At 36.5% G+C, this 27,830-nt stretch overlaps 1 protein-coding gene across 2 annotated transcripts in view; it reads left to right on the forward strand.

The window, feature by feature from the left end:
- PTH2R (parathyroid hormone 2 receptor) overlaps nucleotides 1-27,830 on the forward strand; it is an 89,255-nt gene that overhangs the window by 13,194 nt on the left and 48,231 nt on the right. For both annotated transcript variants that reach the window (XM_065525960.2, XM_065525961.2), the window contains exons 2-7: nucleotides 8,901-9,003; nucleotides 17,901-18,011; nucleotides 18,124-18,245; nucleotides 22,766-22,863; nucleotides 23,758-23,947; nucleotides 25,137-25,290. In XM_065525960.2, coding sequence (XP_065382032.1) covers nucleotides 8,901-9,003; nucleotides 17,901-18,011; nucleotides 18,124-18,245; nucleotides 22,766-22,863; nucleotides 23,758-23,947; nucleotides 25,137-25,290 — 778 coding nt within the window. The remainder of the gene's footprint in view (nucleotides 1-8,900; nucleotides 9,004-17,900; nucleotides 18,012-18,123; nucleotides 18,246-22,765; nucleotides 22,864-23,757; nucleotides 23,948-25,136; nucleotides 25,291-27,830) is intronic.

The raw sequence follows: 27,830 nt of genomic DNA on the forward strand, positions 1-27,830 counted from the left end.
TGTCTCAATGGTAACATCTTTCATTACTATAGTACAATATTACAATCAGGAAATTGACATTGATATAATCCCTCTGTCTTATGCAGATTCCATTGGTTTTATACATACTTGTGTGTGTGCACGTGTATTTGGTTTATGCAGTTTTATCACATGTAGAGTTGCATGTGATCACCACCACAGTGAAGATATAGAATAGTTCCAGCACAGGAATCCTTTCATAGCCACGACCACTTACTTCTCCCTTCCCCGCAACACCTGGCAACTGCTAATCTGTTCTTTGTCTCTGTAATCATTATATGACTCTTAAAAATTTAACCATGCTTTGTTTCTAAGTAGTAATTGGAGCTCTACAAATATCTGTAATAAATTCACATGTAGTTAAAATATAAGAGAAAAGGATGAGCAATAGCTTTGAAGGATGACAGCTCAATGTGATCGCATTCTTAATGTTTTCATTTAACTATGTGTGAGCCATACCACAGATAGGTACATGGTTTTCTTAAATCATTTTCAATTTACTTCTTGCATGAACAGGGTCATGGAAACTTTTAGAATTTGTAGTCAAATGTGCAAAATCAACTGATCTTCAGATTTAGTTTGAATTAGAGTTCATTATGTGAAAGGATTAAAAACTTAAGAAGCCAAGACATTTTCATATTGTGTGTGTGTGTGTATCTGTGTGAGTATGCATGCTTCCTTGTGTGTGTTTGTGTAATGTATTTATGCTGTATATATTATCTGTTTTTCTTTTTTTATGTTGACTTTAAAAAGGACTAAACAAAAATAGTTTCATGGTTCATAATTTAAAGAAAGATGATTCAGTAATATATTTCTGAAAACTATATTGTTTATTATAACAGATTCCCTTATTTTAAAGCAATATTACAGACAATACATTCTAAATAATTAAAAACATGTTTTCATTGTTAAACCTCCTTTAGAACATAAAAGCTTCAGCTACCCTCAAGGGAATCACACTCATGAGAGTGACATTGGCATTTAAGAAAAGGAAAATAAAATAATTATAAGTTCATATGAACTTTTTTGAGGTCTGTGGGAAAACATGGAGTAGAGAGTTCATAAAACTGATTTGTTACTTGGCCCATTCATACTGGAGTATATGAGAAACCCTGAATTCCAAGCAAAATTCCTTCTTATAGACCAGCTCAGTTTTCTCTCAGGCTATGGAAAGTAGAATGGCTAGCTGTGTTAGAGTTCTTCAGGGATCAGAACCCCCATGGGATATATATACAAACAGATTTACTGTGAGGAAGTGATTTACACAATATGGAGACTGAGAAGTACTAGGATTTGCTGTTGTAGCTGGACCAGCTGCAGACAAAACTCAGACACCAAGTTAAAGAAGGAAGGGATTTATCCGGCCGGGGGTATTGGCAAGACTCCTGTCTCAAGAGCGGAGCCCCCTGAGTGAGCAATTCCTGTCCCTTTTAAGAACTCACAACTCTAAGGGGTACACGTGAGAGGGTCGTTATTGATTGAGTAAGCAGGGCGTATATGACTGGGGGCTGCATGCACCAGTAATTATTTCGGTACAAAACAGGATAGGGATTTTCACATTGCTTTTCAATACAAAGTCTGTAATCTATAGATAACATAACCGATTAGGTCAGAGATTGATCTTTAACTACCAGGCCCAGGGTGTGGCGCCAGGCTGTCTGCTTGTGGATTTCATTTCTGCCTTTTAGTTTTTACTTCTTCTTTCTATGGAGGCAGAAATTGGGCATAAGACAATATGAGGGGTGGTCTCCTCCCTTACTGTAAGCAAGCTGAAGATCCAGGAAAGCTAGTGGTATAATTCAGTCCAAGTCTGAACGTCGGAGAACCAGGGGAGCTGATGGACTAAATCTCACTTTGAGGGCTAGAGAAGATGAGGTGAAACGTTGCCAGGAAGGGAAAAAAAGGGTGCAAATTCCTTCTTCCTCTGCCTTTTGTTCAATTGAAACCTTCAACAAATTAGATGAGGCCTAGTTACACTGTGGGAGGGCAATCTGCTTTGCTGAGTCTACTGATTTAAACGTTAATCTTAAATGAAAACAGACACACAGACACACCAGAAACAAATGTAATCTGGGCACCCATGGCCCACCCAAGTTGCTACATGAAATTAACCAACACTCTAGCCTAGAAGGGAATTCATTTTTAAAAAACATATCCTTTTAATCCTTTCCAAATTCAAGTAAAACTTAATATATAAATGTTATAGTAACTTTCCAAGAGAACACTATATTCGTTAAGTAGACTTCACTTTAGGAAAGAGATATTTTTGTAAAATTATAAAATAATCATATCTAAAATATTTTTATATACCTTTTATTATTATTATTATTATACTTTAAGTTCTAGGGTACATGTGCACGTGCAGGTTTGTTGCATATGTATACATGTGCCATGTTGGTGTGCTGCACCCATTAACTCATCATTTACATTAGGTATATCTCCTAATGCTATCCCTCCTGGCCCCTCCGCCACCAATAGACCCCGGTGTGTGATGTTCCCCTTCCTGTGTCCAAGTGATCTCATTGTTCAATTCCCACCTATGAGTGAGAACATGTGGTGTTTGGTTTTCTGTTCTTGCAATAGTTTGCTGAGAATGATGGTTTCCAGCTGTATCCATGTCCCTACATGGTTACATCTGCAGAGGTTTCTGTTGCTTTTTGTTTAGCTATGCCCTGTCCCCAGAGGTGGAGTCTACAGAGGCAGGCAGGCCTCCTTGAGCTGTGGTGGGCTCCACCCAATTCGAGCTTCCTGGGGACTTTGTTTACCTACTTAAGCCTCAGCAATGGCGGGTGCCCCTCCCCCAGCCTCGCTGCCACCTTGCAGTTAGATCTCTGACTGCTGTGGTAGCAATGAGGGAGGCTGCGTGGGCGTGGGACCCTCCAGGCCGGGTGTGGGATATAATCTCCTAGTGTGCCGTTTGCTAAGACCTTTGGTTAAGTGCAGTATTAGGGTGGGAGTTACCCGATTTTCCAGGTGTTGTGTGTCTCAGTTTCCCTTGGCTAGGAAAAGAAATTCCCTTCCCTCTTGCACTTCCCAGGTGAGGCAATGCCTCACCCTGCTTCAGCTCTCGCTGGTCAGGCTGCACCCGCTGACCAGCACTGACTGTCCGACATGCCCCAGTGAGATGAACCCGGTACCTCAGTTGAAAATGCAGAATCACCCGTCTTCTGTGTTGCTCACACTGGGAGCTGGAGGCTGAAGCTGTCCCTATTCAGCCATCTTGGGTGCCCCCCCATATCTTTTTTTATGATCACCTTGTGGTAGATTCTCATTTACTAGAATGAGGTAATATTTTGTGGTTTTTTTAAGTTAGAGAAGAATGCTTCGAAGAATGCTTCTTTTCTTAAAAAATGATTTTTTTGGTGATAGTTGTAAATTCACATGCAGTTGGAAGAACTAATGAGAAAGAACATGTGTATCCTTTACCCAGTTTCCCCCCTTATCACTTGTAAGATGATAACCTCTTATAAAACTACAATAAAATATCACAACCAAGATAATAACATTGATAACAGTCAAGATACAGAACATTTTCTTCCCAGAAAGATCCCTTCTGATGTTCTTTATAGCCAAACCCCTTCCTTTGCACTTGCCACTCCTCAACTCCTGGCAACCACTATCTCTTTTTCATTTCTATAGTTTAATTTGTGTATTCTTCCTTTTTTTCTTGGTTGAGTTTCTAGAAGCTTGTCAATATTATTGGTAATTTTAAATCGCCAGCTCTTTGTTTTACTGATAGTCTGTATTGTTTTTCTGTTTCAATTTCATTGATTTCTCCTCTTTATGATGTCCTTCTTTCTACTTGCTTTGGTTTTATTTTCTTCTTTTTCTAGGTTCTCAAGGTGGGAGATTATATTATCGATGCAAAACTTTTCTTCTTTTCTAATGGGTGAATTTAGTGCTATGCATTTCTCTTAGCACTGCCTTAGATCTGTACCACAAATTTTGATATGTTATTTTTGTGTTTTCATTCAGTTCAATGTACTTTTGATTTCCCTTGAGACTTTCTTTTTGACCCATGGATTATTTAGAAGTGTGTTTAGTTTCTAAGTGTTTGGAGAGTTTTATTATCTTTCTGTTATTGATTTCCAGTTTGATTCCATTGTGGTCTGAGAACATTGTGGTCTGAGAACTCCGTATGCTTGCAATTCTTTAAAAATTGTTGAGATTTGTTTTATGATTCAGGATATGGTCTACTTTGGTATTTGTTCTATATGTATTTGGAAAGAAAGTGTATTCTCCATTGCTGGGTGAAGTGTTCAGTAAATGTCTATTAGATCCTGTTGGTTGATGGCATTGTTGGCTTCTATATCCTTGCTGATTTTCTGTCTAGTTGTTCTATCAATTGTTGAGTAAGGGGGTTGCAGCTTCCAATTGTAATTGTGGATTTGTTTAACTCTTCTTTCATTTCTATCAGTTTTTGCTTCAAATATTTTGCAGCTCTGTTTTTTTGATGCAAACACATTTTGGAAGCCATGTTTTCTTGATGGAGAGACCCTTGTATTATTACATAATGTCCCTCTTTTAGTCTCTGGTAATTTTGTTTGCTCTACTTTATTTGGTACTAATATAATTGGGGAAGTGGGATTATCACCTTATTACTACTCGTGGAAGTAGAAGTTTTGGTTCCCCTGTCAGCTATCACTGACACCTATGGTGGGCTGCTCCATGGTCCTGAAGGGTGGGGGTATGAGTTCTGCTTCTCATGTGGCCTCCCCTGACACCACAATGGGAGTAGCCTTGTTACTGCTAGGCTGACTCTCCACTAGGTCTTCTCTGAATCCCCTCCAGCTGAGAAGTAGAGGGACACTGTTACTGTCAGGAGGGGTGGAAGTCCAGGCTCCTCATATGCAGGTTGTGGAGAAAAGGTGGGGTGTCCAGAAACCTTTGGTAAAGCACAGTATTAGGGTGGGAGTTACTCTTGTTACGGGCCAGTGAGAGGGAATGCTTTAGTTCTTTGCTCTTAAACCATTCTGGGAGGTTGTAGAGGTCCCTTGTTTTGGGTTGAGTTTGTCAGACAGTGTGACAGGCAAGTGTTCTTGTATAAGTGGTTAGCTGTCCTTGTGTTGCTAGCTGTCCTTGTGTAAGATATCCATGTAGTAAACTGTGGTTTGGAAAAATTTCTTGCGATAGTTCCCGTTATCCAGCAAATCATGTGTGAGAGCCCTGCTTTCATGGTTCTGCCCTGCTCCACTTGCCAAGGCTTGACACAAGTTACTCTAGTTTGGATCTTACAACTTCCACATTTTTCTGAAAGCATCACTGATCGACTCTCCTGTGGGTTGGTTTTAATTGTCCCTTGGTGCTGAGATGCACCTGTCCTGGATTGTTGGTCTAGTCTCACATTGGGAAGAAGTAATTGGCGACTAGGAGTCAGTATCATAACACTTTCAGTCACATTTGAGCAACAAGCCTGACCTGGAGAAAGTGACTCTCAGGCTAAATCTTCCCAGAGTCCACTGTTAAGTTCAATTTTGTTGGTTCCATAAGTATTGGTTATCATTTGAAGCACTGGGCCAGCATTATTCTATTAGGTGTGTTGTTTCTATAGAATTGGATCATGACACAGATAGGTCCAAAGTTTAAAGGAAATAATACAAAGTAAAACCAACAGGAGCATAACGAATTTATTTTGTACAATGGTTTTGAACCAAAAGGCCAAGCCTGAGGGCAACAAACTAAGCAAATCAAAAGACCACAGGGAAATTGGGTGAGACCTGTTGTAGCCATTGAGATCAACTGACTAAATAAAAATTTCTAAAACTCTAATGAAAAAACTAATGGGTTCATGAAACTGCAAATCAAGATCAAGCAGAACAAAATAATTACATAAGATTGAATAATTCATAAAATTATAATTTTTATGACTTTTTAAGGAGAGTACATCAGTGTGGAGGCAATGATTCATGACCTGAAAATCACATGTAATGAGATGGAATAAAAAGCTGAATCCTTGAGATATTGAGGTAGGAGGTGGGGCTCAGAGACTGCACCAAATTGAGGACTAGCTAAAAGAGGGACAGGGTGGAAGTGGCTTTCCATAAGACACATCCTCCAGTGTTCCATGCCAGTTTACCACTGCCATGGCAGCACTGAAAGTTACCACACCTTTCCACAGCAATGACCCAATGACCCGGAAGTTACCACCCTTTTTAAAAGAAATTGCTATATAATCTACCTCTTAATTTGCATATAAGTGGGTATAAATATGACTACAGAGCTGCCTCTGAGCTGCTACTCTGGGCAGACTGCCTAGCCCTGCTCTGCAAGGAACAGTACCGCTGTTGCTGCTGTGCACTGTCACTTCAATAAAAGTTGCTGTCAAACACCACCAGCTTGTCTTTGAATTCTTCCCTGGGCAGAGCCAAGAACCCTCCCAGTCTAAGCCCCAGTTGTGGGCTGCAGCTTTTTCTGTGGTGTTTTTCCAGGCTGTCTTTTTCTTCCTTGGCTAGACAGCAGGCTTCTCTTGAGACTTAAAAATTTTTTTTGCCTGTGCCTATTGGTGTTCCAGAGTTTCCAGCTTCTTTTACTCCAAGTTGGGGATGTAGAAGGCAGAAAGAAAACCCAGGGAATTTACCACTATGTTGTTTTCCAGGATCTGTAGCCTGCTCTGCATCATCTCTCTGCCTTTTAGAATATTGTTATATTCATTTTATATATAAAGTGTAGGGCTTTTGTTTATATTTACTGAGAGGAATTGGGGAAAGCACATCAACTCCATCACGCTGGAAGTGGAAGTTCCAGAATACCTCTTAAATTAATCTAACTTATAGATTTATGGTTACTTAAAAATTGAATAAATGTGAATATTGGGTTAATTATGAAGATTTTCATATCTTAACATTAAAATTGGCATCTGTATTTACAACGTTAGGGGCTTTTAATAAAGTACAAATTACCAAATTACGGCTTCTCTTACCTATCAAATATGTGACAGATTGGAATTTAACATTTGATTTCAAATCATAAATGATCACTTGTCCAGGAAAAATTACTAACATCTATTTTTCTAAATGTAACATTTTGTTTTGGGTGCAATTGTTGCTTTTGGAGAAACAGACATTGAAAATGTAAACTGCTCTTCTATTTGAAGTACACTATCATTTTAATGTCATTCTATGTTAAAGAACACTTGTGTCTATAACGAAGGAATAAAAGAAAGCAATATAAAAAACAAATACTTATTTGCTTTTACTGGAAATGACTGATTTGGTTTGGCTGTGTCTCCACCCAAAATCTCATCCTGAATTGTAATCCCATAATCCCCACATATCAAGGGTGGGAGCAGGGGAGGTCATCAGATCATGGGGGTGGTTTCCCCCATGCTGTTCTGATAGTGAGTCTCATGAGATCTGATGGTTTTGTAAGCGTCTGGCATTTCCTCTGCTTGCACTCACTTCATCCTGCTGTCCAGTGAAGAAGGTGCCTCCTTCTCCTTTGCCTTCCACCTTGATTGTAAGTTTTTTGAGGCTTCCCCAGCAATCTGGAACTGTGAGTCAATCAAATCTCTTTCCTTACCCAGTCTTGGGTATTTCTTCATAGCAGTGTGAGAATGGACTAATACAATGACTAAAGATCAATTTAACAGATCATGATTTAGCACATTCTGATCATACTTGCTCCTGGCTAAACTGACCAGATGTTTTAGAACAAAATATCTTTAGAAGCTATAGTTTATAAGACGCACAGGATCCTGAAAAGGTTATCCCAATAAAAAGGCGGCATGTGCACAGAAACAAATAAAAAAGAATATTTTCAAATAAAAATGGTACAAGGGGTGATTTGAAATATTCACCTTTGATAATTGAAGTTAAATTTCTCTGAATCAAATGTACGGTTCTGAAATTTGGTCACAATTTACACAGTGTTTTCTAGGATTGAAGTAAAAGGAAGTAACGGTTTAACTGAAAAAACAGCCACAAAACAAAACAAAACAAAACAAAAAACTTCAGTGGTGCCTGACTGTTTCTAGAGGACGAATGGGAAGAAGTCAATTTTTCCTGCCGTGCCCACTCAGAGACTCATCTGTTTCCAGTTCATTCTTTCTTTTTGATATGTGAGATTTTAGGCTCACTTTCAGTGTATCTACTTATAACTCAGAATCTGTGTTGTATTATATTGATAGATAAACTCTGGTATATATTTCAGTCTCCCAAATTAGTTTTTACTTATGCTCTCATTTTCTAAAAAAATCATTAGAATAAGTTTGGGCATTGAGCTATGAATATAATCCAGAAATCTCCAAAACTATGTATTGGACTATTCACTGAGTGTCTGTTTGTGCTATAAATATCTTAGAAAATAATACCCAGCTAAGCATCTCCCAAACTGTGAAACAAATTAATGTTTGTTGTTTTAAATCACAACAATGTTTTGGGATGTTTTGTTACACAGCTATAGGTGATAAATACAGATTGTTTCCTCTTTAAGGTTCTGTTCCTCTGGAACCAACCACTCTTGGTACTAAAAAAATTATATCATGTTAGATGGAAGCATAATATTGCAGGAAATTCGTTTTTTCTTTGTATATTATTTTTATTTTTAGTAGTATATTATCTCTAATGTAATTATTTTTTTTTTTAGTATTTTTTCTTAGTATAATAGCTCTATTTTATTTTTTCCTTAGTCTATTATCTCTAATATAGTTACCTAACTATATTAAAATTTTCTCACTTCTTCTGGTATGAGATTTTTTAAAAGGCTAATCAGGTAAAAGTGAAATTATTCTAAAATCTTACACATTGATGGATTTTCAATTTTGATTTCAAATAGCTTGATATCAAAACTCATTTTCAATTAGATTAGAAGGTGAAATAATGAAAGCTTGTATCCTGACTTGGAAAAATATGATGAAAATGTTTGTATTTTGTTCCTTTCTACAGCTGGATTCGGATGGCACCATTACTATAGAGGAGCAGATTGTCCTTGTGCTGAAAGCGAAAGTACAATGTGAACTCAACATCACAGCTCAACTCCAGGAGGGAGGTAATGATGCCAAGAAAATTTGCTACCCTTGTGCCTCCTATTGGTTCTCATAAAGATTGCACATTTCCTTCCTTCTTTAGTGTTAGGGAGATCCTTATCAGTCAATCCACATTTCCACGTGGAGGAGTGTACAGCAGAATAACAACACTCTTTTCATCTCTACCCTACATGCTTTTCCTTCCCTGTGGAAAAAGTGACTTGCCTGATAGTGGGTTTGAGAATAGCAATTGGGCATGTGCACGTCAATCTGTCCCTTAGCCCTTTCTTCAGGGTTTGTCTGCCTGTAGAGACCATGCATACTGATTTGCCCTTGAACATGCAGTAAGCTTGGAGGAGTAGGCTCTGTCCCTGTGGACATTGCCTCTATTATAAAATATGAAGTTCAAAATCTACTTCATACTTCTCTAAATGCCAATAAATAATTGTGATTGATTTCTCAATTGTTTATGATCAGAGAATGTGGTCTGCATGACACTGAGTTTTAAAAATGTGTTGGGACGGCCAGGCGCGATGTCTCACTCCTGTAATCCCATCACTTCCGGAGGCCGAGGTGGGCGGATCACCTGAGGCCGGGAGCTCCAGACCAGCCTGGTCAATAATGGTGAAACCCCGTCTCTACTAAAAATGCAAAAATTAGCTGGGCATGGTGGCGCATGCCTGTAATCCCAGCTACTCGGGAGGCTGAGGCAGGAGAATCGCTTGAACCCGGGAGGCGGAGGTTGCGGTGAGCCAAGATGGTGCCACTGCACTCCAGCCTGGGCGACAGAACGAAACTCTGTCTCAAAAAAAAAAAAGAAGAAATTGTTGTCAGTTTTGATAACGTTCCATGTGGTCTTCAAAGGTATGTATGTCCTCTAGTGCCTAAGTACAATGTTTCATAGTGTCCACTAGATTAAGCTTGTTAGTTTTGTGGTTCATATATTCTGCATCCATAATTATTTTTAAAATGTGCTTGACCTATTATTTTCTGAGATAATATATCTTAAAATATGCTACTGTGATGATGAATATTTCAACTTTTCATTGAAAAATTCGCTGGATATTTTTACTTCATATATTTTGAAAATATGAGGTTATTTAAGTTTAGAAATATTAGATTTCCTGGTGAATTAAACCTTTTGTAGATATGCAGTAACCCTCTTTATCTCTAGGATACTTTTCCTTCATATTTAAAAAATATGTACAATTTAAAATTACTATATTTTAAAAAATTTAACAACACTAGTTTCCTTCTTTCTTGGTTAGTATCTGCATTGTATATATTTTCCAATCCTTTAAAAATGTTTCAATTGTGACAAAATATATATAGCATTAAATTTATCATTTAAATTTTTTTCATTGTACTACTCAGTAGTGTTAAGTATATTCGCATTGTTGTGCAATCAGTCTCCAGAAATTTTCCATCTAAATTGACACTCTGTACCCATTAAATAACAACTCATATTTCCTAATTCTTTTATTAAACTTTTCTGTATATTTACATTTCAGGAGTATCTTTTACAAACAGGACACACATAGAGTTCTTCTTGTTATCTATTCTGATAATCTTTGTCTATTAACTGAAAAATTTAGCTCAATCACTTTAATTGTAGTTACTAATATACAGTATTTGAGTTTAATTCTAAGATCTTATTTGGGCTTTCTATTTCACCAGCTCTTCCTCTGCCCTTCCACTTCCCCAGTTCCAACTCTCTCTTGGATTGAGTGAGACCTTTTACTCATTTTATTCCATCCCCTGCCACCTGCAACTAGTATGGAAGATATGTATTATATTTAATGCTTTTAGTGGTTATCCTAGAAATTTTTCACATATTTAATTTCAGAAAGTTTAAAGTTTATCATTCGCTTCCTTTTTCCAAATAATGTATACAGTTTGAGATACTTTGCTTCCAAGTTATATGCTTTTTAGCTCTGCCTTAATTTTGTCTTATAATTTTTCTTCTTTGAATAAAATATCCTTTATTTATTTATTTTTGAATCTTTATGTTAGAATATGTTTACAGTGATCTCAGTTTTTGTCTGTTGGAAAATGTCTTTATTTCAATGTCAACCTTGAAAGATACTTTTTCTGGACATATGATCCTTGGTTAAAAATTATTTGCTTTTAAGATACTTTTTTTTTTTCTTGCTTCCATTGTTATTACTGACAAATCAATTCTCAGCCTTTGTTGGTGATTAGCTTTTTCTGTCTGGCTCTTTTTAAGAAATCTTTAACATTGATATTCTGCAGTTTCACTCTGTTTCTAGGTATAGATTCACTGGATTTCCTGAATCTGAGTATCTGTATCTTTATTCAGTGATGGGAATGTTTTAGTTATTTTGCCTCTAAAATTTTGCTCTCCTTTATTTTCTCTTTTATCTCCCTCTGGAACTTTAAGAAGACGAATATAGGACCTCCTCATACTACCCTTTGTGTGTCAATGTCTTATGTATTTTCCTTTTCTTTGTTTCTTTACTGCTGTTTTAGTAATTTCTTCAAATATATTTTCCAGTTTGCCAGCTCTTTGTTCAGCTTTGTCTAACAACCATTCAATCCATCCATTAATAAATTTTGATTATATTTTTATTTTCTGAAGTCTTCATATTCAATTTTGATAGTCTCTTGCTCCTTCAATATTGTTTCAAATCTCTTCTTTTTTTCCTAGACATGCTTTATATGCTGCATATGATAATTGTAATATCTATAGACTTTGCTGATCAATGCTGACTACCACACATGGTAGCTTGTTTCCTTGTGTGTCTAATGATTTGTGATTAGTAACTCATGAGGTTCTTGTTTAAAGTGCATTTCTTTAGAGAAAATTTGTGTTTGCACCTGCAAGGTGCCTAGATGAATTATTGACCTAAGTCCATTTTAAACTAAATTTAGATCACACATGAATATGGGCTTGTGGTTAGAAATGTATAGAGAAGAATTCCCCCTGCCCCCACTGTTTTCTATTCCAACTCCAAATGTAGCCAAGAATGACACAAACCAATCTCTTTCTGAAGGATGGTTTTATTTCTTGTCCACCCACTTAGTGGGAGAAGTGTCATCTTTTGAGGATACTGACTTTCTAGAGGGGTCTCCTGTTCAATTTCTTCACCCCGTCAGGCCTCAGGCTCTTCTTTTGTTACCTGAACACCACCAAAACTCTAAGTAAACAGGTTAGTAGAAGCCTCTAAAGTAAACCCCAAATGCAGAGCTTGCTGCTCCTATATTTCTGGCCTACAATCTATTCCTTTACTTTATAGGCAGTTAAGCCATATTTAAAGAAAGAAGGCTTTTGCATTAATATAGCCTTTGTAGATATCTTGTACTAAAAGGAAGCTTTCTGAATGACTAGTCTAGTAGTGTCTGAAAAGGGAATCACTCATGCAACTTCTAAAGAATGCTGATCCTAATATCTTAGATATGGAAATCTAACAAGGAGATACATTGTCATGAAAAAATTTGAAAGCATTATTATCTATGATGGCTGAGTAAGCTGTTTTCTATGAAATCTTATAAACTGTTGAGCTAGAAGATATTTCAGAGATCACCTAGGCCAACATTATCATCGTCAGTGTCCCTTTAACAGTTCAACAAATATTATTATATGCCCAGAGTGTTTTACTTCTGTTGTAAGCTCTGAAAAGTATGAATAAGATTCTGTCTTTTCTCTGTGGGGTTAATGGTTTAATAGGGAAGGCAGGCATCTTTCAGAATGGTGTATAATTTTAGGAACTAAGGTATTTTAACAACTGTAGAACCACTGAAGATGAATCTTAATCAAGGAAGGCTTCCTGGAAGAATAATGATCTCATCTTAAAAGTAAAGAAGTAGTTAAAAGTAAAGAAGATGTGATGAGGGGAAAGTAAGACTGTATTAGTCAAAGTTCTCCAGAGGTACAGAACTAATAGGATATTCATATATATGAAAGGGAGTTTATTAGAAAGAATTAGCTCACATGATCACAGGGCGAATTCCCATGATAGGCCGTCTGCAAGCTGGGGAAGAAAGAAGACAATAGTGGCTCAATTAAGTTCAAGAGCCTCAAAAACAGGGAAGCCTTCAGCCCATGTCCAAAGACCTGAGAGCCCCCAGCAAACCACTGATGTAAGTCCAAGAGTCCAAAGGCCTAAGAACCTGGAGTCTGATGTCCAAGGACAGGAGAAATGGATGGAAGCATCTAGCACAGGGGAAAGATGAAAACTCAGCAAGCCAGCTTATCCCACCTTCTTTCCCCTGCTTTGTTCTAGCCAACCGAGAGTGCCCACCTTCATTAAGGGTGGGTCTTTCTCTCCCAGTCCACTAACTGAAATGTGAGTCTCCTCTGGCAACACCCTCACAGACACAAACGGAAACAATACTTTACCACCTATCTAGGCATCTTTCAATCCAATCAAGTCGACCCTAATATTAGCCATCACAAAGACATTTCAAAAGAGGAAATAGGATGGGCCAAGATAAGCAAGTGTGCATCAGTCACACACCATATGAATTATACAAAAAAGAATAAATTAACTGGTTGTAAACTTAGGTCACATCTAAAATTTGTGAAGATGCAAATGATGTGAAGCATGTAGATGAATAAATACTAAAAGAGAAAAAACACTTTTTTCAAGATCCTTATTTGCATGGAGATCTTTTTCTATGCAAATAAGACAGAATTAAATGTGGTCAAACTTTGGTTTACCTTTCAATTGAAATGTCTAATTATATATAAATTGACTCAAGTGCTCTTTACTTTAAAGTTGTAAAACACTAGAATGACGTTTTGAATTCTCTAGCTAATTTAAGGAATTTTAATTTTTATATTCTTCTAAAATTAAGAGATGCGTATCAAAATATTTAGGAGTGAGCTGTCAGACTGTCTATACTTTGAAAATCTGTAGCAAAAAATAAATTAGATTAACTATTGCAAAATATTAGCAGCTGCCAATTCTAGGTTATGAGTATATGATTTTCTGTTTCATTTATGAAAGATTTTTAATAAAAGAATGTAAGAACATAAAAGTTTTCCTAATGTTTATGAAAGAGAGAAAAGGATATATAAATGCAAATATTCAGCTATAAAACTATTCAAGTACTTAAAAAACAAAGACCAAAATATTATTGATCCAAAATATTATTATTTCAAGTGTGGTCACATTTTATTTGAAAAGAGAAAAACATTCTCCAAATTTTAGATTGTTCTGTGTAAATGTCATGTTTTGACATACTTCACTCATAATTAGTTTGTCCTGGCACACAAAAATAATTACAGAGTTATAATTAATGGTACTAATTTATAAAGAGAGATTAGGAACCATTAGTCAATTAATTAGATCCTTGCCAAATAATGCAGGTATTAACTCACATTGGATGGCAATGATGATCAAGGAGAGAATGCTAGTTAAGATCTTTATTTTTGGGCGGGCGCAGTGGCTCATGCCTGTAATCCCAACACTTTGGGAGGCCGAGGTGGGTGGATCACCTGAGGTCAGGAGTTCGAGACCAGCTTGACCAATATGGTGTAACCCCATCTCTACTAAAAATACAAAAATCAGCTGGGCGTGGTGGCAGGTGCCTGTAGTCCCAGCTACTTGGGAGGCTGAGACAGGAGAATTGCTTGAACTCGGGAGGCAGAGGTTGCAGTGAGCTGAGATGATGCCACTAACTCCAGAGTGAGATTCCGTCTCAAAAAAAAATTTGTATTTTCTATGTGAGGTTCATGGTGTCTTCATTTTTTTCAACCTTTTGTGAATATTCACTACTGTCTTTGTCAAAGAGAAACCACAAAAATAAGCATGATCCACAGAAATATTTTGGGAGACTGTTGGTTTTCTAAAAATTGGGCAGCATGTCCTTGTGTGTACATGTGTGAGGTGGTATCTTGTAGGAAACGAGAAAAACTGTCCCTTTTAGAGTAGGAGGAAAAAAAATTTTCATAGCAGTTTTAAAAGTATATAATTATAGAATAAACTGGCCATTGGCTTTTGCTAGAAAATAGCACATGACATTGCAGCATACATTTTGGAGGGATAGCTAGTTGCCAAGAAATAAGAATGTGTGTCCAGGTCCAATTTATGTAGAATACACAATAGATACTGGGCACATACTGACTGGGCAGTCCAGATATATAAAGACATGTGACTTATTAATGAAAAAAGGCAAATTGAAAGATATCAAGATACAGTGTTGAGTGCAAAGTTGTTGGGAAAGGTGGAGTCATTACATTCTGTATAAATGAAAATGAAAAACATACAAACAACAAAACATATAATGGTGGAAAGAGAGGCAGGTGGAGCTGTGCACCAGAAGCAGGAGCCAGTAGGGTGGGCTCCTGCCTTGCCTGTGATATGTAAAGCTCAGGCTTTTATTATGTGAGCAAAGCAAGACTTTTTCCAAGAAAATGTTTTTGGAAAGACATTTTCTTTCCTTATTGCTTTGGCAATGCACAAAGCAAATCAAATATTTGCTTCTGTGTGATATGGTGGACTCTAAAAAGTTAATTTGGGGTTCATAACTGATTTTTTTTTTCTGTAGAGATGAGTGTTTCTGTAAGATTCTGTTATGCTGACTGTTTAAAACTGAGCAAACAACTTGACAACATGAACATTAGCTAGAACAAAAATCTTCAGCACAGTTAGTGTAACTGGTAACTAAAAAATTGAGAGAGCTATAATGGGTAGTACTTGTGGTGGCAAGTAACTTCTACCCTAATACCTGCTGTTGTGCCTGTGTATGCTGTGTCACATGGCAGAAGGGACTTTGCAGGTGGAATTAAGGTTCTGGACCTTAACGTGAGGGAGCTTATTTTGGGTTATCTGGGTGGGTTCCATGTGACCATATGGGCTCCTTAAAGTGGAAGAGGAAGGCAAAAGAATCAGAGTTGAAGCAGAAAATGAGAGAGGAGGAGAGATTAAAAATGTGAGAAGGACTCAACCTGCCTTGCTGACTTTGAAGATGGAAGAAGGGGGCCATGAGCCAAGGAAAGCAAGCAGCTTCTGGAAGTTGGGAACAGCTCTCAGCTGACAGCTGACAGCAAGGAAATGGGGACCTTGGTTCTATGTCTGCAAGGAGCTGAATTCTCCCAACCACCCAAATGAACAAGGAGAGAGATACTCCCTCAGAGCCTCCAGAGAGAAATGCAGCCCTGCCCAGCCCTTGATTTTGGCCTCACGGGTCTACAAGGAGAGAAACAGCTGAGCCCAGCAGACTGTTGACCTACAGAAATAGTGAAAAAACACATTTCTGTTATTTTAAGCTGTGAAGTTTGTGGTAATTTGTTACAGTAGTGACAGAAAACTAATACAGCAGTCATTGAAGGTATCTCTTTTTGAGAAGCTGGGGTATAATTTGGCTGACAGGTTGTCTTCCTGGAAGTTCAGGCCATCACTAATCGAAAGGAGTTCTGTGAGAGCACGGAGAATTGACACTGAATATTTGTTAATCCTCCACCAAGTGCCAGGTGCATTCCAGGAATGTGGCTAAAGCTTGAGACAAAACAGGCAAAAATCTCTACCCTCAGGTTTCTTAAATCCTGTGACTTAGGAATATAATAATACAATAACACCCAATACTGGAAGGTGATGAGAACTCAGGTGAAAAATACTGCAGGAAAAGGTATAAGGAACATTTTGGGATGCAATTTTAGATAAGCGTGTTTACTCAGAAGTTGACATTTGAGTGCAAATATGTAGGAGGTAAGGGAATAAGTGTGTCTGGGTGAGAGGGCAGATTCTGTGGGCACTTCAGGCCTTATAGAAATTTATGTTTTGAGATGGGGAGCTGTTGGAAGATTTGGGGCTATTGTGTCAAAAATAAAGGAAAGAAAGTGTGAAGCAGGTTTACTGTGCACTAGTTACCAGCTTGTCTGAGTCCAGTGAGGCAGAATTCCCAGCGCGTGAGATATATGAAACGGGTTTATTACTCACAGGTAGGCAGCAAAGAACAACAGAAGCCTAGGAGTCCTTGGGAACTGGTGCTCCACAGTTTGGGAAAGCTGCCTGGGCTGGATGGAATCTCAACTGCTCATGACCTGTGTGCACCACAGCAGAGGGACCCCACAAAACAGCCCAACCCTGGTTATATACCTCAGGGAACACACAGTGCACGGGGCTAATGTCTGGAGACATCCTGTTTCTAGGAGGGCCTGCAATGGAGCCTGGACTGTTCTAGGCAGTTCCTCACCCCTTATCTCAGCATGTTGCATTCCCAGCACATTCTACAGTTATTCTTGAGAACTACAAGAAAAGGGGGCAGGGAGAATTGGGTTCATTCAATGCCACCCAGAGAACTGTCCTGCAGAAAGAAATGTTGGCATCAGGAAGGCCAGTCCTGGACTGTTGCACTCATTCAGGTTGGAGATGAAGTGGCTTGGACTATTGTGGTGGCAGTGGATGTTGTGGGAAGTGATGAAGTTCTGGATTCATCTTGAGAAGAGTGGAGTTTATGAGAATGTCGTTTGAGATGAATGTTAGACTCAAGGAAAAGTATTGGTTAAAAGATAAACCTGAGTCTTGGGGCTTGCCAGTGAAGTGTGCTGCTTTAGGTGTTACGTTCTTTAAAAACAGTTTTCAAGAATCTAGTGTAAAAATGTAGCTACAACTACGATGGTCAGAAAAACTTCACCACAGAAGTAGTTCACAATGATTTCCAATGTTTCTTATAAATTAATTGCTATAGCTACCATAACTAGTATGCTGGAATGATTTGAGTATTTTTGATGTATGCAAAGCAAATGTTCCTATGAATGGGCCTTTGATGAAGCCACACAGATGAATTTTGGGACATTTGCATCATATCTATCCTATCTAGTTTCAAAAACTACCAATTTTTTTTTTAATTTTGCTACAGACAATGACCTAAAATTTTGTATTTTGAATGCATTTGTTCTCTGGTTCCAACTACATTTTTCTTTGCTTATTTGCTTCAATTTTTTTCTCATTAGAAGGAAATTGTTTCCCTGAATGGGATGGACTCATTTGCTGGCCCAGAGGAACAGTGGGGAAAATATCGGCTGTTCCATGCCCTCCTTATATTTATGACTTCAACCATAAAGGTAGTGAATTTTTATGTATTGATTAATTTAAAACAAACATTTACTTGTCCTTTTTCTTGGTAATAGATTCTAAGGGAACTGAGCAATCTCAGTATCTTTCATGTCTTTACAGGAGTTGCTTTCCGACACTGTAACCCCAATGGAACATGGGATTTTATGCACAGTTTAAATAAAACATGGGCTAATTATTCAGACTGCCTTCGCTTTCTGCAGCCAGATATCAGCATAGGAAAGGTAATGGAATTTTTCTATTTGTGAATTCCTAAGGGAAAGCAGAATAATGTTTTAATGCAATTCTCAATTGCCAACCATTATATATAAAAACCCTCTTATTCCACGACACAAGGATCATAAAAGATAAAAGCAATGTTGCAATCCTTTCAGATGCATATCAATCATTCTGGTATTTTCTATAGCCTAGAGCTACCGGACTGAGATACATACATCCATACTTATACCTGTGTGTGTATTATGTTTATTATGTTACATTACATTGTTTACATTGCATTACATTATGCTGTATTATGAATAAAAATCCCAGTAGGTAGTTAGTAACATGATTCATGATTTCTTCTTAGTTACGTATGAATGGCTACATCTCATCTGTATGTTCCAGAAGGACCTTTGCATTTTAGAGGTGTATTTTCCACCTCATAAGATTTACCAATAGATGATTTCATTAGCATATAAAAGATTAGAGTTGTAGGATTAAAGGGGAGCAAGGGGCGTCATATAATTCTTCCAGCACAATATATTAATTTCAAAGATGTGAGTCAACTGAGAACCAGAGATTAGGTGTTAGTCAAAGTGACATAGCTCGGTGACAACAGGGTTTAAAGTAGAGCCCTTACGTCCTAATTTCACATCAGGGCTGTTTCCAATATAGAAATCATAGGTAAACTTTGGGATATTTTAGAGAGTTACTTTTAAGTTATAAAAGTTGGTTTAAAAGTCGTGTTTAAATTTATACCACTTAGACCTCGTGAGTAAAAATGCATGATGATATATGCATATGATGCTAAGAGTTAATGTGATAAATTAGTGTATAAATGATCCTTATGAAAACCCTGAGAATAGTCCATCATACAAAAACTCTTCAAATTTTTGACATATTTCTTTATGTCTGGTGATGTTTTGGGGAGGTAGGGAGGCAGAACAGCAGCCAGAGAAGTAGTGAGTTGAAGGTTTCTTTGTTTGATTTTACATTAATAGAACTTCCTGTCTTAACTTTCTACCTTAATGAGTTCTTTAGGAATTGGCTGAAAGACTTTCAGTTATCTGTTTAATTGTTGAAAAGCTTCTTAGATAAAATAAGTCAATATGAGGAGATTGTTAGGTACTCTACAATGGAACTAATGTCAACATTCAGTTAAGCTAAAATGCTTCAAAATAATTTCAGTCTCATTGATAGAAATAAACATTCACTGATACTTAGTGTACTCTGTGATTATCTTTATTTTTGCATTACATGATGAAAAATACAAACCTTTCAGAGCTGTTAATGGCCATTAAATTAAATCATGGTTTTATTTATACTGAACTCTAATCTTAAAACCATTTTCTGTGATTGCTGTGTATTTTAAGAATAAAAATAACTAAAGATGGTTGATGTGCTCAATATATGTACTAGTTTATGTAAAATAATTTAAAAGTTAATAGAAAATTTGAAGAATTGTGTTAGTATAATTTAATCTCCTTAATTAAAAACACAAAGAATGTTTTCTATTGTTTGTAACCTTTAAGTAATAATTTGGGAAAACCCAAGAAAACAAAATATGTCTAATAAGAACACTAGATATCTCCTGAAGTTTTGACGCACTGTAGGGCAAAATGATGTTACTTATTTATGAGATATAAATTATTAATAGCTAATAAAATTTTTTTATAAAGAAGGAAAAGCAAAAAACTAAAAAAAAATGTACATTTAGAATAAATGCCACATTTTTGTCAGGAAAACAAGACTAAGATATTTTTGAGCACTATTTTTTTTTCTCTACATTTTCATATAGTTGGCATGGCAAAATAAGATAATTATTTTAGTTAAAAAAAGGGAAGGAATTCTAATAATAAGTGACAAGATTATTAAATTTTTTAGAGTGTGGTATTTAAAACAGTAGCATACCGTAGAAACTACCATATAATACATCTCCTATCCAATGGCTGGATTTACTTTTGGAAAGCAATTTAGCAGTATATATTTAAAAACTTCAAAGGAATCATATTTTTTGATCTTATAAATTTACTTCTAAAATCAAGCATAAGGATTTAGAATGGGGGAACTGAATGGGAAAAAATGTTCATCAAACAAATAATTATTATAATAAATGTTTCAACGAGTTTACATTTCTAATGAAGAACTGGTTAAATAAGCTCAAATATATGCATATAAATGTTATATAGAGTTTGCAGCCTTGGGCAATTATTTTGTCTCACAAAAAATTCAGGAATAAACTTGTATATAAATGGAGAATGCAGATGCTTAAAATAATAGGCAATACTTCACAGAAATAGAATGAAATGAAATACATGAAGTACTAGCTGGGCATGGTGGCCTGTGTCTGTAGTTGCAGCTACTTGGGAGGCTGGGGCAGGAGTTCAAGATCAGCCTAGGCAACATAGGGAGATGCCATCTCTTAAAAATAATAACAACAACTTCAAGATATATGTGAAGTACATGAAGTACTAACAGTGTTTCTTTCTGATTGGTTAGAATTTGTAAGATTTTTTTCCTCCTCTCTTTTATATTTTACACATTATTCAAATATTTTCTATGAAAAGTTTTACTATTTTATTAAGAGAAAATAATAAGTAGTAAATAATATTTTTAAAAAAGAAACAAGAGGCAAAGTCTTCCTGCTTCCAGTCAGATTGTAGGCAGTTGAAACAATAAGTTGAGTTATATGCAAAATTAATAATTTGTAAAAATGAGTTGAGGATACCAAGAAATCTAAATGAACTAAATTCCAGCAATGGGCAAGCCCTTCCTATGAGAGAAGAGAACCATGGCTGCATGTATCCCTAGGACCACAGTAGAAGGGGAGAAAACAGGCCATTGAAGGGGATAAAGAGAAAAGAGACAAGCTTTTATACCAACTTTTAGCAGACAAGGGCTGGCATAAAGGCTTAGAATCCCAAGGAGTAAGCCCTAGTCTTAGTGAGCTATGATCCACCAGGCAATTCTTTGCTGTGAGATCTTAAACGAGTGCATGGGGAAAGTATGCCAAAGGCTGGGACAGACAGAGGGCTCAGAGAAATTCCTTGAGATGTGCACAGGGCTCTCACAGAATGAAAGGCAGCAGCTGGCTGAAGGCATGGATTAGGACAGAAGAGCTGAGAGGCATCTCTTGAGGCACATGGGGCCCTCGCTAACTGCATGACTGATGCAGCCCACAGGCCAGGAGAAGGGCAGGGAAGCTGAGAGAAATCCCCTAGAGATGCACAGTTCTCACTAAGCTCAAGGCAGCAGCCAATTGCAAGACCAGGCCCCTGGAAGTTCTGACTAATGACCTTCAAGTTGGGGTTCCCACAAACCCCTCTTTAGGCTTGATTAATTTGCTAGAGCAGCTCACAAAACTCAGAGAAACACTTACATTTACTATATATTATTATAAAGGGCATTTTAAAGGATACAAATAAACAGCTAGGTGAAGAGACACATAGGGTGAAGTCTGGAAGAGTCTGAAGTGCAGGAGCTTCTGTTCTGGCGGAGTTGGGGTGCATCACCCTTCTGGTAAATGGATGAGTTCTTGTTCACCTTCCTGAAAGCCTCTGTAAGTTCAGCTGTCTAGCAGCTCTTCATATCCCATTTTCTTGGCCCTTTTGTGGAGACTTCATTGGATTGGCCTGATTGAAACATGGAAAACCCTTGCTGGGTTTCCCCATTCAGTCTATTAGTGTTAGATTATATCCTTTTTGTCCAATCACATTTTTACACCATTGTCCAATCTTAAAAGATCCCATACTGTATAATTCTACTTATATGACATTTATGAAATGACAAAATTATAGAGAAAGAAAACAGATCAAGGGTTTCCAGGTGTTTGGGATAGTGGAGAAGGGGAGGTGCCACTATAAAGGGTCAGAACAAGGGAGAACTTTGTGCTGGTGAAATCATTCTGTACTTGATTTCAGTAATGGTTATGAAGATGTACATATAATAAAATGACATACAACTATAAATATGTGCATTGCATCAATATTAAATTTCTGGTTTTGATATTTTAGTAAAATTATGTAAGATGTAAGCTTTGGAGAATACTGGGTGAAGGTTCGGAACCTGGGACTTTTCTTACACTATTTTCTACTTCTTTTAAATCTATAATTATTTTAAAATGAAATAATTGAAAAGGAATGAACCATTTATACAGGTAACAATATCAATGAATATAAAAAACAGTATATTGACCAAAAGAGTTTATACTGTATCATGTAATCCTATGAAGTCTAAGAGTAGCCAAGAAGTGTATGAAGTATGTGAACAGAGAAAGCTAATTTGTGGTGACAGATATTGAACAGTGGTTTCCTGGGGGTGGATGGTGGGTGTTTTTTTGACTAGCAAGGGGCACAAATGAACTTGGTTTGTCAAAACCTATCAAAATGCTCACTCCAGATATCTACATTTTATTGCATTCTAATTACAGCTCAAAAAAGTTAAAGAGAATTAGAAATAAGATTCCAAAAATGACATGCTATTTCTTTGCCAGTTTATTGGTAAAATAGTCCTATATCATACATGAGCATCTCTTCCCTTGCAGCAAGAATTCTTTGAACGCCTCTATGTAATGTATACGGTTGGCTACTCCATCTCTTTTGGTTCCTTGGCTGTGGCTATTCTCATCATTGGTTACTTCAGGTGAGTAATGCCCATCACTTTCTCCGTGAAGGGACACATTCTCTTTTCTATCCAGAGAAGACATAGTGGTCTCACAATATTTTCCAAATGTTTTCCTCAAACGCAAGTTTTCGAATTCAGCCTAATGTTGTTATATTATTTGACAATTAATTTTTCATGACAAATTCAGGGTTCTTTGTTTAAAAACTTAAACCATCAAAGTAGTATGAAACCTTTAAGCCAATAAGTATGTATTGCAGTATATTTGTTGCAAAGTGAGACAGCATCTAGTTGAATGAGTTCCCAAGTGATTTTGGTGCTATTGGACAAAAATTCATCTTAAATAATCCCCCAAATTATTGGATATCAGCACATAAAGAAACAATATTTATTGTTTTTGTTATGGGTTATTTTTTATACACTTTAACATGTGTCCAATTCCATTCCACTTAATCTGAATCATTACAAAATTTTGAGCACCAATTCAGTCGGCCCTTCATATACCGGGATTTCACATCCCCAGATTCAACAGACTATGGATGGAAAATACTCAGAAAAAAAAAAAAAAAGTTTGGTTGTGTTTATCCTGAACATTTACGTACCTATTTTGGGGTCATTTTTCTCTAAACAACACAGTATAACATCTACTTACGCAGCATTCACATTGTATTTGGTATTGTAACTAATCTAGAGATGATTTAAAGTAACAAGATGATGTGCATAGGTTATATGCAAATACTGCAGTATATCATATAAAGGACTTGAGTATCTGCAGATTTTGGAATTTGTTTGGAGTCTTGAACCAGTCCCTGCTGGAGGGGAGCAGGCTGGCTGGTGGTGGCAGCAGTCACCGTGGGTATTTTCCCCCATTTTAAATTTTATCCATATTTAAATACTGACTATTTCTCTCCATAGACGATTGCATTGCACTAGGAACTATATCCACATGCACTTATTTGTGTCTTTCATGCTGAGAGCTACAAGCATCTTTGTCAAAGACAGAGTAGTCCACACTCACATAGGAGTAAAGGAGCTGGAGTCCCTAATAATGCAGGATGACCCACAAAATTCCATTGAAGCACCTTCTGTGGACAAATCACAATATGTAAGTGTTTTCACCATTTTCTCTCATTACTAATTTGTATAACATTACAAATAAGTACAATTTTACAGTCCACTAAACATGTTAACTTGCTTTTGCTTATCTCTGAACTAACTAAAATGGATTATCAATTTGTATAGTGATGTTTTCTCCCTCAATTCTGTCCTTTCATGTCTAATCAATCATCATTTTATTAAAAGTTCTTGGGTTTTTTCCTCAAGAATATTCTGGAATGGAAACTGCAAAATGCTCAAGATTGGAATGGTATTTGGTGTAGGCACCACAGCAACTGTCATGGGCCTCACCACTTTCGAAAGTAAAAATCCATCAGCAAAACCAGAAGCTTGCAATTTAAAAGCCCATGATATTTAGTCCCTTTATTAAATACTCAATGACTTGTTCCAATATAAAATTTTATGTTACTTGATTCTGCTCTTGAATGTCCTGGTGGTAGTAAGTAGATTGATCCAATGATTCACTCAATTAGATCACTGAAGCAATACATCTGATATTAGGTATGGTTAATTGTCTTGATGGTGTGAATTAATACCCCGTCTGGATCTGTGCCTTTGCCCTGTAACTTTATAATCCCTGCTGATTCTGATTCTGGGCTGGCACTGTGACTTGCTTTCTCCAACAGAAGGAAGTGGAAGCAACAGTGTACCAGTTGAGAGCAGACCTCTAATAAGTGAGCCTAGCCGAGACAAGCCTAGCCCAGATCAGATGAACTACCCAGCCCATCCACAGATTTATATGTTAAATATTTACTGTTTAAGTCACTAACTTTGGGGGCAGCTTGTTTTGCAGCAACAGCTGCATAAAAAGACCAAAATAAAATAAATTCAAGCTAGAAATATGGGTAACATTCTCTTCTTTATGCTTTTCTATGTGTTTCTAATTTTCTGTGATGGTCATGTATTATTTTTATAAAGTGAAAAAATTGAGAAAAGGTGATTTTTTTGGGTAACTTCTTAAAGAAAAAACTTAGTTTAAGAATAGAATCAAGTTCATGTTTTGAAAAATGATGCATTAAAATAACTGTTTTGGCCTGTCAACAGTTTTGACTTTACTGTGTAAAGGAGACATATTAGCCTGAAAAAGAAACTGAAGACTTGTTTTTTAGTGGTCTAATCTTGGCATCCAGTACAACGAAGAGTTCTAATATGATGCAATTCTGCTTTATTTGTAATAGATCGGATGCAAGATGGCTGTTGTGATGTTTATTTACTTCCTGGCTACAAACTATTATTGGATCCTGGTGGAAGGTCTCTACCTGCATAGTCTCATCTTTGTGGCTTTCTTTTCGGACACCAAATATCTATGGGGCTTCATCTTGATAGGCTGGGGTAAGGCATTTATATCTCCATTCCTTTCAAACTGGGTGATGGATATGATAACATTCTGTCATGCCCATCGTTAGCATCCCTACAGCAATTTTCCTGAAACAATCCCTCCCATTCTTATTTTTATCTCCCTTTCTTTTATTGTTCTATTCTTAGACAAAAATAATTAAGATCAAGTCTATAATTCTCCCAGTGGTGACGAACTTTTAAAGTTATTTGTGTTTAGTGTCCTTAGACCAGATTCTTGAGAGGATTGTTTGGAGGAAATGTAAGAGAACTCATTGTAAGCCATACACATGTAAAACTAAATATCAGTGTTCTGCTTTATCAATAATTTTATCTTAAAAATTTTTATTTTTGAATTTCTAAGCTACAATGATATATTTTTGGTTTGTATTTCTAGGTCATATGATGAGAGTGCCAGAAATGAATTTGTAGGACCATCCTGACTGTATTTAACAAATACAAATTCCAAACTAATGATGTGGACTTACTATGTGTTTTAGAAGGAAATTATTCAAATTACTTTTGGCATAAGTAATTAAAAAAGTATTCAGTTCTCATTCCAAAAATGATTTAGCAGTACAAGGGGATTACCGGATTAGGCACTGACTCAACATAACATAGAGAGAAGAAATTGTTTGCTTGTTAAAAATTAAGAGAAATTAAAACTCATATGTGGTTAAAATTGAGAAGAGGTTGGAGATTAACAGCTGCAGATCTCAATTGCTATTTTAATATTTACATGCTCAGCATAGGAAAAAAATTCACTAAGTAGCTCATAACTAAATTTGAAGGTTTTTTTCCTCTCCAAAATAAGAATATGCCCTTGCCTATTTTGCCTTAATTTTTTTTCTTAACAATTGAAATGTGAAGTAAAGAATGCTGAACTTTCTGCTAGCTAATTAATAACCTTTAAGAAGACAAAGAAAATCAATTTACTGTTATACTTATTTATTATGAAATAATCACACATTTAAAATTGTATTTTTGTAGACAGCTCATCTGTTTTAAGGCTCTTTCTTATCTTTGACTAGCAGTTATAAAAATAAAAAAGATAATATTTTGCTTTTTTAGGATCCTTTGGAAATTTTCTTGACAGTTTGTGGTAGTTTGCCTTCCTTCAAATCAAAATTATATCTGTGTACCCACATAATTATTAGGAGTTGGAAAAGGTGTTGATAGAAAATTCAATAATGAATGTAGACATTTGTTTATTTAGGTTATATTTTATTTTTTGAATTTCTTCATCATTGCTCACACTTTAATAAATACTACTGTTAGTCACATTGTAGTGATGTGTGGAGCTACACTTATATTGATTGTGATGATCCTTTCCTTTTTAAATGTTTTATTATTTTATTTCTTATTATTTGTTAGAGATGCGGCCTTATTATGTTGTCCAGGCTGGTCTTGAACCCCTGGCCTCAAGCAATCCTCCTGCCTTGGCCTCTCAAAGTGCTGGGATTACAGGTGTGAGCGACCGTGCTCAATCTGATCGTGATGATTCATAAAAATAAATTGGAAGGAAAGGAAATGACAAGCTGGAGAAGAATAGGTGTCATATCTGACCTTTACTAAATTAAGGGCAAATATTTAAAAGGACTGTTTTTACATTTTTTTATTATGAAACAAGATATATAGAGAAGTAAAGGTGAATACTAGTGATAACTGTTCCTTTTCTTTCAACCAAGCACATGGTTAATTTTCCCCATCCTTGTCTCAGTTTTCCCATAAATAAGGTGCTTTATTCTTAGTTCCATTTTATTTCAACTACACATTTTCCTCTATTTTAATTCTGTATGTAAAAGGTAAGTCTTTTTTTTATTGTTACTAAATATGATAATTTACTTCTATATTAACAGCCATCCTTAATTTTCAACTGTCAGATGAAACACCAGTATGTACATATCATCATATAACAGCACCTATCCTAGTAATACCATCTTACATAGAATATTTTCACATAATGTGTTCCATGAAAATAATCAGGAGATGGTCCCACACTCCCATTTTATTCCTTTTATAAAATATTTTAATCCAGCAAACATTTTTTGATCATCCACTTGGCAGTAAGTGTTTAAACACAGAGACATGTGTTAAAGTCTCCCACACAAGATGCATGCACTCTGACCCTTCAAGTTATTTTGTTTGTTTGTTTTCTTGTTGTGATCATATGTATCATATTCAACATTTTAAATTTATAGTTATTTTAAAGTTAAAGTTTTGTCTTCACAAAACTTATTTATATTGTATTGACATGTCTTATGAAAATAACTCCACTTTGGGATGCTGAAGCAGGCGGATCACGAGGTCAGGAGATCGAGACCATCTTGGCTAACACGGCGAAACCCCGTCTCTACTAAAACTACAAAAAAATTCGCAGGGCGTGGCAGTGGGTGCCTGTAGTCCCAGCTACTGGGGCGGCTGAGGCAGGAGAATGGCTTGAACCTGGGAGGCACAGCTTGCAGTGAGCCAAGATCGTGCCACTGCACTGCAGCCTGGGTAACAGAGCAAGACTCTGTTTCAAAAAAAAAAAAAAG

The sequence above is a fragment of the Macaca fascicularis genome, chromosome 12 (assembly GCF_037993035.2).
Source record: "Macaca fascicularis isolate 582-1 chromosome 12, T2T-MFA8v1.1".
Lineage (NCBI taxonomy): Eukaryota > Metazoa > Chordata > Mammalia > Primates > Cercopithecidae > Macaca > Macaca fascicularis.